Genomic DNA, 13,048 nt, shown 5'->3' on the forward strand with positions numbered 1-13,048 from the left:
TTTCTGTTAGGATTGACGGTGTAGGATTGATCTGTGCTGGTCTGGCTTGTTTAGTTTTACAATGGGTGTATTGATGTACTGCTCACTGCAATATGTAAGATGCTGCCTTTTCCTAGGTACTCATGTGGCTTGTTACTAAAAATCATGTTTTTCGTACAGATGGGGGGGGGGTGTGCCAAAAAATGATGGGCCCCGGGTGTTACATATGCTAGGTATGCCACTGTATGTAAAGATACCAGAAAGCTGGCGAAGCAAAAACTTTAAGTAAATTGTTATTCTTCTAAGTTTTGAGTATTTAACCCTCCCACAATCTCACGTGCACTCGTTTCAAGTTTATTGAGATTTTGATTTAAACGCAATATCAAATATTTTCAATGCGTATAACAAAAATAAATTTGGGGAAATAAATAAAACCATTTGAACAATAAACATACAAACATATCCATAGATGATTAAAAATACATAAGGAGTACAAGGATAAACTACATTTGTTTAAAAATGCGTCCTCCGCGCCTGCTCATACACCCTGGTGTAGGAAATAATCTTATAGCCAGGACCTGCCCACCAGGGGATGCAATATCCTCTCACACCAAGGATGTGTCTCCAGGGGCTTCTGCCCAGTATGGAAGGGCTAGGTCAGCTGTAGTAGTTGGTGATTTGATCATTAGGCATGTAGATAACTGAGTGAAGATCACTTGCCTGCCTGGTGCGAAGGTGGCAGACCTCACACGACACTTAGATAGGATAGCAAACAGGTCTTGGTCCCAGAGAGTGGTGGACACATGGAACGCACTCCCGGAAGCTGTGATTGAACAGAACACAATACAGGGATTCAAAGTGGGTTTGAATAAATTCCTGAAGGAGAAGGGGATTAAGGGGTACAGATAGAAGTAGTGATAGGTTATAGGATGAGTTCAGAGACCACTGACAGGTCATGGACCTGATGGGCCGCCGTGGGTGCGGACTGCTGGGCGCGATGGACCTCTGGTCTGACCCAGCGGAGGCAACTTCTTATGTTCTTATGTAATTTGTCGCTCATGCATATTTTTTTTTGCACACACCTCATCAATCCTTAGAGGGAACATTGCGCTGTGACCACTTTTATGAATAGGGACCACATCCACTCTCCTCCAATCCCCAGGAATCACTCCCGTCTCCAGAGATTTGTTGAACAAGTCTTTAATAGGACTCGCCAGAACCTCTCTGAGCTCCCTTAGTATCCTGGGATGGATCCCGTCTGGTCCCATCGCTTTGTCCACCTTCAGTTTTTCAAGTTGCTCATAAACACCCTCCTCCGTGAACGGCGCAGAATCTACTCCATTTTCTCATGTAACTTTGCCAGACAATCTCGGTCCTTCTCCAGGATTTTCTCCAAGACTAGTTTAGGGGCTGCAGCAGGACTGGCAAACCACCTCTTCCAGCCCTCTTGGAATGAAGCACATTAAACACAGAATGGGGGCTAGTGTAATGCAACCAAAAGCCGGGTGGCGCAAAATGAGTGGCACCAGTGTGAAGCTCATGCATCCAACAAAGTAGAGCTGCTACACTGTACAGTTGAAGATCCAGCAAATTAACCCCACCCCTCCATCATCCCTTTACTAGATTCAAATAGTCGATGCAAGCTTGGCGAGAGCTCCAAATAAAGGAGCTGATAACACCCCTGTATACCCCTTCATCTTTCCTGCTCTCTATTTTCCAGACACCTGAAGGGTTTTGAGCTAACTGAGCCCCTTGTATCAAATGTTTGGTTGGAAATTATAAACAGTGCCAAGACAAGAGAATTCTAAACAAATTTGCGTGCTCTCTTATTCCATCTTAGCTCAACAAATTTCCTCTAGTATTCACAAACACTGGCACGTGTGACAACTGTATGAAGTGTTTCAAGAACACCCCTGCATAGCACATTCCAGGGGGAAAAATCTGGCAGATAGGCTGGTTCGGGCCAACTGTCAGGAAAGGACTAATACCTCTCCAGTTTTTCTGGGTCATAAAGCTTGTGAACATTGTCTAGCATGTAAACAAACGTTGGAAGGAGATCAGTGGGAGCACCCACAAACTAAACAGATATACAAGTTACGGAGTAACACCTCTTGTGACAGTACATATGTTGTATATGTTATACAATGCACTTGCAACTTCTTGTATGTAGGGAGTACCACTCGAGCCATCAGAGTGCGAATTACAGAACACAGAAGTTGCATGAAAAACTTGAGGGAAAATGCTCCTATGGTGAGCCATACTGTGGTAACGGGACATTTGTTTACAGACATGTGTTGGACTATTATTGAGCAAGTCATGAATTTCAAGGAAATAAAAGGAACTTTTTGCTTGCCAGAGAACAATACTGGATTTATAGTTTAAAATCATATTTTCCATATGGTATAAATGAAGCTATAGATTGGCATGTGGCAAGCAACATGAACAGTTGATCATTTTTCATAAGACAAGTCCAGAATTATGGTTTGCCAACTTATAAGCGATACATTAACATTAAACTCTTAGGCTTTTTGGATTTTGGACCACAACATGTATCACATTTACAGGGGTTTTCTTTCAGCATAGGAATGTACTAACAACATCTCCTCAATCATGAAAAACTTTCCATGATTAATCTTCTAAGTCCCCTGTAGCTGAGATTTATAGACAGATATAGAGATATATATACACATCTCAAAACCCGTATAAGGGTGCTCCAGTAATTTCTGTTTTTTTCATTTATGAAATCAGAATGTTTTTCCCCCTGTGGAGCTTTCAGTTGAGCCGATCCACTAGGGGGTGGAGCATGTCTCCCTTTGCTATAGGAATGAACCAGCATTGGAGAGACAATCTATGATGCTAGAAGGGCAGACTTACTGGGAAAAGGAGGATTAATTTCAGCTGGAGTGAGGGGGCTGGGGAGTGTTCCATAAGGTTTAAATACTCTTGCTTTTATTTGCAGTGTAACTGCACCGCGGAGAACCATCTTTTGATCCATACTGCTTTGGGAGATGTCCCTGAAGTTGCCCCTGATGAAGGATATGAAATGGGGCTCTGTAGGGCAATCAGCTGGCACCCCGCATGATATAATAAACAGTGGCTTGTAGATAAGTTCCTGTTTTTCAGCCATTTTATTAAGGGTTTAAAATTCACCAGGCTTTATATTTCTCAGAAGTTTTTTCACCAATGCCATTTAAAAGCACTGTTGATTTCTTTATTTCAATCCGATTTAAATTTAATTCTCCACACTATATAGACACCAGGGTTTTTGGGCGATTGATAACAATTTTTGCATTTATTTATAGTCTAAAGAGAAAAAGAAAAAAAGCAGTTTAAAAAAAACTTTTGCACTATGAATTATAGATTAGCCCATAGAGTGTTTTAAAATTATGTGAGTGGGTAATATCTGCCAAGCACGTTGGTGCATTTGGTGGTGCTGAACCCTGGTGAACTCGGATAAAACCTTCCACATGAGTTCCCACTTACTGATGTAACACTCTGTTTATATTTTCCAACCAAACATTTGGTACAAGGGGCTCGGTTAGCCCAAAACCCTTCAGGTGTCTGGAGAATAGAGAGCAGGTCTGGTTTTTGGAGTTTCAAGTCATTTTGGCCCCCTCATTAGAGTAAGGCTCTTATTTCTAGTACCCCTTCATCTTTGCCAGTGATCCAAAGTGGGAGCATCTCCAGAGGGTACAGCAACAAAACCATTTTCACAAGTGCTGCTTACCCCCAAAAAGACGTTCCCTCCACCAATGGCATAACACCTGGAGATGCTCAAGCTTATCCCCCTATATTCAGCTGATAGACCCATTTGATATCCTAGTGGAGGTAGATGCCTAAATATTTGAGAGTACCCTGTCACCAAGTGAGGGGGAAAGTTGGGTCTCGACGGACCAGACAATCAGCGGACAGAGCCAGGGCCTCCAACTTATCAAAGTTGATTTTAAGGCCGGAGAAAGAACCTAATTGTTTAATAAAAGTCATCAACTTAGGAATCATGACTGTAGCATTGTCCACAAACAAGAGCGTGTCATCAGTAAACAGATTTATTTTATATTCAGTAGAGCCAATGCTAATGCCAGGAATATCTGCCATCTATCATATTTTAGAAGCTAAAGGACAGGACAAAGAGCATCGGTGAGAGAGGGCAGCCCTGCTGTGTGCCCCTCCCTAATGAAAAACCAGGGTTCAACCTCCTATTAACAAAAATCTGAGCAGTGGGACCCCTGTAGAGTGCCCAAAAACCAGTTAGAAAACTGTCCATAATGCCAAACTGGGGAAGAATCAAGATAATCCCATAAGATCGTGTTGAATGCCTTTTTGGTGTCGAGGCTCGCTATAATGGTTTCAGCATGTGCACATTCTTTGTTTAACAGAACCGTGAGTGCTCTCAAGATGTTTGTAGATGCATATCTCCCAGGGACAAATCCCATCTGGTCCGGATGTATAAGCAAAGGCAGTACCCTATCAAAGCATGTAGCCATTATGGATGGAGCAAGGTTATAGGTCTGTAAGACCCCCACAAGCTTCATGTCCCTACTGGGCTTTGGCAAAACTACTATGTTAGCATGGGCAAGCCTGCCCTCAACCGTCCCCGAGGCATACAGAGCTCCACAAACTGCCTGAAAAGCATAGGTCAACTTCCCCCTCAAAATTTTATAAAATTTGGCTCCCAGGCCGTCTGGTCCTGGGGCTTTGATCACGCCCTGGATCTCCTCCTCTGTGACGGGGGCATTAAGAAACTCAAGTTGCTCTTGATCCAGGCAAGGGAGCTTCAAATTACTGAAGAAAAGTGCTCTCTGGGTCACATCACAACTGCCCTCAGCATAGAGCAGTGGTATCAAACTTGCAGGCCGCCAGGTAATGTTTTGAGGCCCTCGGTATGTTTATCATAATCACAAAAGTAAAATAAAACAGTTTCTTGATCATATGTCTCTTTAGCTATAAATTACAATATTATTATTAAGACTTAACCAAAAAGAAAGATTTATAAACTATAAAGAGTTTTACCTCATGCAAAATTGTAATTTCTTTAATAAGACATTAACTATTTTTTCTGAGACCTACAAGTACCTACAAATCCAAAATGTGGCCCTGCAAAGGGTTTGAGTTTGAGACCACTGGTATAGAGGGATCGATAAAACTGCACAAAAGCATTCTGGATATTTCGCTCCTCGGTCACAAAAGTGTCTCCCATCCCCTTAATTTGTGTGATAACCTGCTTTGCCCCGCTATCACACCATTCCTGCTAACAGTTTACCCGCCTTTATGCCCCAACAAAAGCTGGATATCCCCCACTGCCTTCTTCACCTCCAAATACTGGGCTCTATCTACACCCCTAGAAAACAAAAAACATCCCCGCAGCACTGAAAGCTGCTTACTCAACTCGTGCAATTCCGTATCCCATTCATGGCACGTACGAGCACTATAGGCCAGTATATGCCCCCTCATCACTGCCTTCCCCGCCTCCCAATATAAAGTAGCCAAAACATAGGCAAGACTATTATCCTCAAGGAAGTCATCCCAACGCTGCTACAAAACCACACGAAAATCAGGGTCTAAGTATAGAGTAGCACATCCAGGTCTACCCACACCAGGCAATGAGCAGACAAAACAGTATCCTCAGTTTTTGCTGCCCTCGTAACCGAGATCAAGGCCTGTGTCACCAATAAATAGTCCAGGCGGGCATGAACTTTATTGACGTGAGAATGATCATCTGGATGGAGAACACGCCATGCATCCTTTCCATTGCTAGTATAATGGAAGTAGTATCAGCAGAAACATTTTCTGTGTGACTGAGTATAGGTTTAATGTCAGCTAGGCCAGGATTCTCAAAAACCTGCATTAAAAAGCAACGGTCTACTAATACAACCATTTTAATAGCAAATCGAAAAAAGCAAGACATTCTTAAAAAATTGTGCATGCAAATGAGGTTGGCAGATAGCAGCGAAGATTAGCTAAATTTGCATGTGTCCATCGCTGGTAATAGCGATGGAAACATGCACAGAAAAAAAGCGTCAAGAAAACCTCCCCCCACAACAGAAGGAGAGATGCCCACACTCTCCTGCTGCCCTGAAATCCCAGCCGTGTACCCCCCCATGGGAGGGGCCTTAAACAACTTGGGCCAGTCAGTGCCTCATGTCCCTCCCCGATGCAACCCAAGATGCACCGGGGAGGGACATGAGGCCCATTTTAGATGATACAGGCCATCTGGAAGGAGGGAGTCCGCATCCTTCCTGGCATCTATTTTGAGGTAAGGAGGAAGGGGCATTGGAGACAGGGGAAGGTGTGTTCTTTGGCAGGAGGGGTCACTTGCCAGCGGAGAGTGGGCATCTCTCCGGTTGCAAGGGGGATGTCGCTGCCATTCTGGTGGGGGGAGTGTTCTCCGCCACTGCAGGGTAGGGGTGTTGTGATGCAGCAGGAGAGAATGGGCATTTCTCTTGCTGCATCACAACACTTTCTAGCAGTCTCTGACACTGATCAGTACTCCTAGACCAGTTGCTTATTTTTGTTGCCGCTTTTAGAAAATTGGTTGCATGTGCCCAGAAAGTTTCAAGCTCAGCTGCTGAGAGTGATTGCATAACAGACTTGATCTGTGGGCCTATAAATATCCCTTCCTTCAGTTTTGCAGTGCTGATTTTTGGAAATTTCTTAACAAGATATTTGCTTTACCCATTACCGGGTTCTTCATCAACCCCAGCTTGATATGAAGAAGTAGGAGAAATATTTTATTAGGATCCACCAATGGCATAAATTTCACACTGCTTGTCCCTGGGTTATAGGTATCTCTCAGCTGCCATACACACTTGACATAATGTTCAGCTGTAGATCTACTATCCCAAGCACAGGAAACAGCAGTATTTAGTGAATCCTCCTTGCATTCCCATTAGCATGCCAGTGACCTTCAAATCACCACAGATGTTCCACTGGTGTGTTTTATAACCAATTGCTTCTAGTAAATTCTTCATATTCTCATAAGACTCCTTTAGATGAGCAAAATAGGCAATTGGTATATAGTACTCCCCCGAGATTTGCGGGAGTTCCGTTCCAGAAACCCCTGCGAATCTCAAAAAACCGCGAATACAGTTTTTCATGGGGGAGCCTGAAGAGGACAGCGGGATAGGGCAGCAGGAGAGCAGCTGGAGCGCCGCAAGTGCAGGAAATCACTCGCGGTATGCTCCGACCGCTCTTCCTGCACTAAGTCAGGCCTTATCCAATCAGGAGCTGCCTATGCAGGAAGAGGAAGTGCTGCAGAAAGAACCCTTCTGGGGCAGGCTGATGGCGGGAGGCTGGCTTTGCGTCAGCAACCCAAAGATTTTAAATTTCAGCAGCAGGGAGGTGGTAGGTGTGGGAGTCGGAAACTGGGGACTGTCGTACCATAGGATCCAGCTGAAGGCTGGGGTTGGGAATGCGGGAAGGACATGCTGCGGGGAGAGGGGGATTGGGAAAGCAAGAAACACAGATGCTGCACGGGCTGGGAGGATGTTGGGAAGGACAGAGGCTGCAAGGGCTGGGGGTTAGGAAGGGAGAGAAAGATGCTGCCAGAGTGTGAGGGAAGAAAAAAAGAAAATTTGGGGGCATAAGTGTCTAGAGTGGGAGGGAAAGAGAGCTGGTATAGAGGGAGGGAGGGAGAAATGTTACACTTTGAGGGAGGAGAGATGTTTGAAATAAGGGAGAGATGTCAGATTCCAGAGAAGGGTAATGGAAGGAGCGAAGAGAGAGAGATGTCAGATCACTGTAATGGGAAGGAGAAAGAGCGAAATGCCAGACCACAGAATGGAAGGGAAGGAGGGGAGAAAGACATGCCAGACCGCAGGAAGGAGAGGAGAGAAGGAGCGAGGAAGAGGGAGGGAAGAAGAGAGAGCTGCCAGACCATAGGAGAGGAGAGAGATTCCAGGCTTAGGAAGGAGAGGAGAAAGATGCCAGACCATATGGGGAAGATTGTGGTGCGGTGGTTAAAGCTACAGCCTTAGCACCTTGAGGTTGTGGGTTCAAACCCATACTGTTCCTTGTGACCCTGGGCAAGTCACTTAATCTCCCCATTCCCCCAGGTACATTAGACAGATTGTGAGCCCACCGGAACAGACAGGGAAAAATGCTTGAGTACCTGAGTAAATTCATGTAAACTGTTCTGAGCTTCCCTGGGAGAACGGTATAGAAAATTGAATGAATAAATAAATAAATATGAGGGGGAAGGCAGAGTTGTCTGATCATAGGAGAGGGATGAGATTGTGCACAGGGATAGAGGGGAACGGAAGACAGAGAGAGGCGATGGTGCACAACAATGGGTGTGGCAGGGAAGAGATAAGAAGAAATGCTTTTTATGGGAATAGGGGAGAAGAAAGAGGGAGGAGATGGTACACATGGATAGATGGGAAGGGAGGACTTGGAAAAGTAGATAGATTTTGAGAAGCAAGCAGAAAAATGGAAGAAAGTTAAATGTTAAAAGTTAATGCTAAAGATGGATGTAGGGCAGAAAGTGAATGAGAGAAAAACAACAAATGGATAAGGTGACCCTTGCCATTTGCTGGCCCGGTCCTTCTCACCAATGTCAGAATTGATGTCAGGAATAAGTCTTCTGGGCCAGCGGCATGCAATTGCTGCACCCGCCTGGCCTTTTCCTTCCTCTGCTTTCAGCTGCAGTGAGCAACCAGCTGCAGCGGTGGTGGCAGGTGAGGGGCAAGCAGTGGCAGCGGCCTAAATAAGGTAAAGGGGGGGGATTGGGGTATTCGCTCCATAGGACGCATCCTTTTTTCCAACCACTTTTTTGGGTTGAAAAAATGCGTCTTGTGGAACGAAAAATACGGTATATTGTGTGTGTATATATGAAAAATGAATGGAAAAATGGTATTACAATTAGTACTATTATGGGGGTGAGGTCTAGGGCGGAGCTTTGGGCCCCCCACTTCCCCCAAAAAAGTGTTCCGCTGCCTATTCCTGGAATGACTATTTGAATAAAGTTGGAATTAAATATGGTAACGTCTATGACCATGTGACTTCCTGAAATGGTGTCTTAGGGTGAAGAAGGATCTATATTTCTACTAAGACTAAGGGCTCCTTTTACTAAGGTGCGCTAGCGTTTTTAGCGCGTGCTAAAGATTAGCGTGCGCTAACCAAGTGCTAAATGAAAAATACTAACGCAAGCTCTATGGCGGCGTTAGCGTTTAGCGCATGTGGTATTGTAGCGCGCGCTAAAACTGCTAGCGCACCTTAGTAAAAGGAGCCCTAAATATCTTAATAAAAAATTTGGCCGCAAATTAGCCTATGCTTTAGATTTCACCCCCTTCTGTGATTGAGTTTAATACCCCTGGCCTAGGGTAAGCATTCGCTCAGGCTGCCAGTTCTGCTCTGGATCAAGAAGTGATCTGTAAGGAAGTGGGACCACAGCCTGTGCAAATGCTGACAAAAAGACCCTGCAATGAGTAATTTCTTTTGCCACCACCACCATTGCTGCTCTAGAAAAGCATCCATTTTATGCAATAGGCCCTGTGGTAAATAATATCTCGATTCCCCCTGATATTCAAAGTTATTTAACCAGCTAGACATGGCCGCTGGCCAGTTAAGTAACATATCAGTGCCTAACTGCTGATATTCAGCTGAAGATTACCAGTTATCTCTGTGAATATTGCCGGTTAGCACTTAGTGCATATAAGTTTAATAGTCAACTAAATCCCCATAAATAGCTGTCCTATCTTTAATTGGTTAGCACTGAATATCGGCATAACTGGTTAACGTTTTAGCAGTTAAAAAATCAGATATTCTTGCCGGTCACTAGAAACAGTCCGGCACTGAATATCAGAGTTTAATGCTGGAAGTGGACAGGAAAAGCACTGCCAGCTGAATATCGGGCCCTGTGCATTACTATGTGGTGTTAGTAAATTCCCAGCTAAATGCAAGATTATTCTATGTGCTGAAGCTAAAAATTATTACCTCTCTTATTTGTTTTTGTTTTATTTCCTTCTCAAATATTCAGGTAGAAGCACTACAAGGCTGCCGTGTAATTGACATAGCCTGTGGTAGTGGAGACGCACAGACTCTCTGCTTGACTGATGATGATACTGTCTGGTCTTGGGGAGATGGTGATTATGGAAAACTTGGTCGAGGAGGCAGTGATGGCTGCAAAATGCCAATGAAGGTATGCCATTTTTAAAATTTTGCAAGATCAGTGGTCTGTCAGAAATTATAGAAGGCAATCTGGGTCCTTTTTTCATCATAGTATGGTAATATAGTAGATATCAACTAACAAGAATTAGCTGGGGGATTTCTGGTTGGCAGCCATGGTAGTAAGACACACCTGATAGATCTCTGTGATTACTTGCTTCTGCAAGTGAGAGAACCTTTTCTCCAGACTCTGGTGCAGGTAATTATGTGCCCTGTACATTATGAAAGAAACATAGAAACATTACGACAGATAAAGGCCAAATGGCTCATCTAGTCTGCCCATCCACAGTAACCATTATCTCTTTCTCTCTCTGATAGATCCCTCATGCCTATCCCAGGCCCTCTTGAATTCAGACAGTCTCTGTTTCCACCAACTCTTCCGGGAGACTATACCACCCTTTCCTTAAAAAAGTACTTCCTCAAATTACTCCGGAGCCTATCATCTCTTAACTTCATCCTATGCCTTCTCATTGCAGAGTTTCCTTTCAAATGAAAGAGACTCAACTCATGCACATTTATATTATGTAGATATTTAAACGACTTTATCATATCTCCAATCTCCTGCCTTTCCTCCAAATTATACATATTGAGATCTTTAAGTCTGTCCCCATACGCCTTATCACGAAGACAACATACCATTTTAGTAGCCTTCCTTTGGACCAACTCCATCCTTTTTATATATTTTTGAAGATCAGCCTCCAGAATTGTACACAATATTCTAAATGAGATCTCATCAGAGTCTTATACAGGGGCATCAAGGGATCACGTGATGCTGTGAGCTGGGTAACAGCACTCTGTGCCAGCTCCAGAGCCCTGTTCCTCATCCCGCGTTAAAGTGAGACTTTTGTGAGATTCGCTGACCACCGCTGCCGCTGTCCTAGTGCTGCTATTGCATGGAAAGGTTCTTGGCCTGTTCACCCTCCGTTATGGCATCAAAATCTGCAAAAAAAGATCGGGAACGGGGAAAAGCAACCGAGGACAAGATGGCAGACGTGCAGCGTGCAGACAGCCCGGCGTTTACACCGGCCATGCTTTCTGACCTACAGCAGGCGATTTTGCAGGCGCTGGAGCCGCGTATGGCTCAAATTTCCTCACAGCTTACTAAGTTAGAATCGCTGCTGGAGGACAACTCCTCTCGAGTCACAGAATTGGAGTCCCGGGTGTCTGCGGTGGAAGATGGGGCACTTGGGATGTCGTCCGAGGTGGCCACGCTCACGACCCAATTGCGCTTATGCCAGGACAAGCTGGAAGACCTGGAAAATAGGTCTCGTCGTGGCAGTTTGAGATTTATTGGTCTTCCTGAAACTATCTCTGAATTGGCGTTGCTGTCTGTGGTGGAGTCGTGGCTGGTGAGTGAGTTGCCGATGCCGACATCCTTGGGACCGGCCCGGTTTGAACGGGTACATCGGGTGGGCTCCCGATCGGGATCAGATCAGCGCCCCAGAGTGGTCATCGGAAAACTCCATAATTACCGACACAAAGTGGAAATACTTCAGGCATACCGTGCAATTTGTTGTTTTATGAAACTTTACCTGTGAGAATTGGTCAAGATTACTCGGCCGCACTGACAGACCGGCGCCAAGCTAGTGGAGAAGAAGCGTCGTTTCATGTTTCTTTATCTGGCCATATTGAAAATTCAGCACAACGGAAAGTGGCACGTGTTTGACACAGCGGACTTGGCGGGTGAATTTGTGAATCGTCTGGAACCTTCTTCGCCTTCTCCTTGAGGTTGGCTGGGTGATACAGCCTTTTGTGTTGAATGGTGGCTTCACTTTTGTTATTTTGCAGCACCTTTCTCACGACTTATCATCTCACTCATCTAGAAGGACAGGGCGCTGACGGCGTCAGTGTCGTGATCTGCTTTCCTGGGGCCCGGAGGGTTCTTGGCAAGCCATGTACTTGGGTTTGGGATTGTGATTGGGGGTGAGTTGGGGGGGGGAGTTTAGGGAATTGGTGGAGGGGGGATGGCCTTGGGGACGGGGATTGTGGTTTAATCTGCAGCACTTTGTTTTCTCCATTCCAATGTTTTTTCTGATTTGTCACGGCGTTACTCTGTGTGCCTTTTTTCTGTGGGTTCTGTGGTACTCTCTCTTGGGCCTGGCTGGGAGCCTGGGAGGGACTTTACGAGGGCATGGGCGAGTGTATTTGTTTCTTTCCTTTCCTGGATGATAAAGCCTTTCACCTCTTATCCTGGAATGTATGTGGTATATTTCAACGCCATCAACATCATAAAGTCGATTTGGCATGTCTGCAGGAGACTAGGTTGACTGATGCAGAACATGACAAATTACTGAGGGGCTGGGTGGGTCAGGTATTTTATGCCTCTTCCCCGAATAAGAAGGCAGGTGTGGCTCTTTTGGTACGCAGGGGGTTCCCGGGTAAGGTAGAACGGTTGTATGGTGACTCTCAGAGGAGGATTTTATTGTGTAAGGTAATTATGTCTGGCTACACCTTTAATCTCTTAGTGGTATATGCTCCTAATCAATATGACCATGGTTTTTTCTCCTCATTGGTTCAATTAGGCCTCAGGGATCCCACTAACCCAGTGATTTTATTGGGTGATTTTAATCAGGTCCTGAACCCGGTCATGGACAGAACGGGCCCGGGTACTTCTCAGTCTCATAGTACTACTCGGGGTGTTCCCTTTCTTTGTGACAATTTGAATCTAATTGATCCCTGGCGCCTGCTTCATCCCACAGAAAGGGACTTTACCCATCAATCGCGGGCTCACCACACATTTTCCAGAATTGATTATATTCTGACTTCGGCTGAGTATTTATCCCAGGTACATTCTTCTGAGGTGGGACCTCTTGCAGTGTCCGTTTACTGCTCTATATGGCTTGACCTTTCCAGGGGAGATGCAGTTTCCACGGGGGGAGTTGGAAATTTCCCTCTTATTTAGCCACTA

The 13,048-nt window shown here is 45.0% G+C and overlaps 1 protein-coding gene across 1 annotated transcript in view; it reads left to right on the plus strand.

Moving 5' to 3' along the window:
• HERC2 (HECT and RLD domain containing E3 ubiquitin protein ligase 2) overlaps positions 1-13,048 on the plus strand; it is a 3,346,202-nt gene that overhangs the window by 2,948,706 nt on the left and 384,448 nt on the right. Inside the window, 1 exon segment of the mRNA XM_033948978.1 lies at positions 9,953-10,114. Coding sequence (XP_033804869.1) covers positions 9,953-10,114 — 162 coding nt within the window.

This window comes from Geotrypetes seraphini, chromosome 6 (genome assembly GCF_902459505.1).
Source record: "Geotrypetes seraphini chromosome 6, aGeoSer1.1, whole genome shotgun sequence".
Lineage (NCBI taxonomy): Eukaryota > Metazoa > Chordata > Amphibia > Gymnophiona > Dermophiidae > Geotrypetes > Geotrypetes seraphini.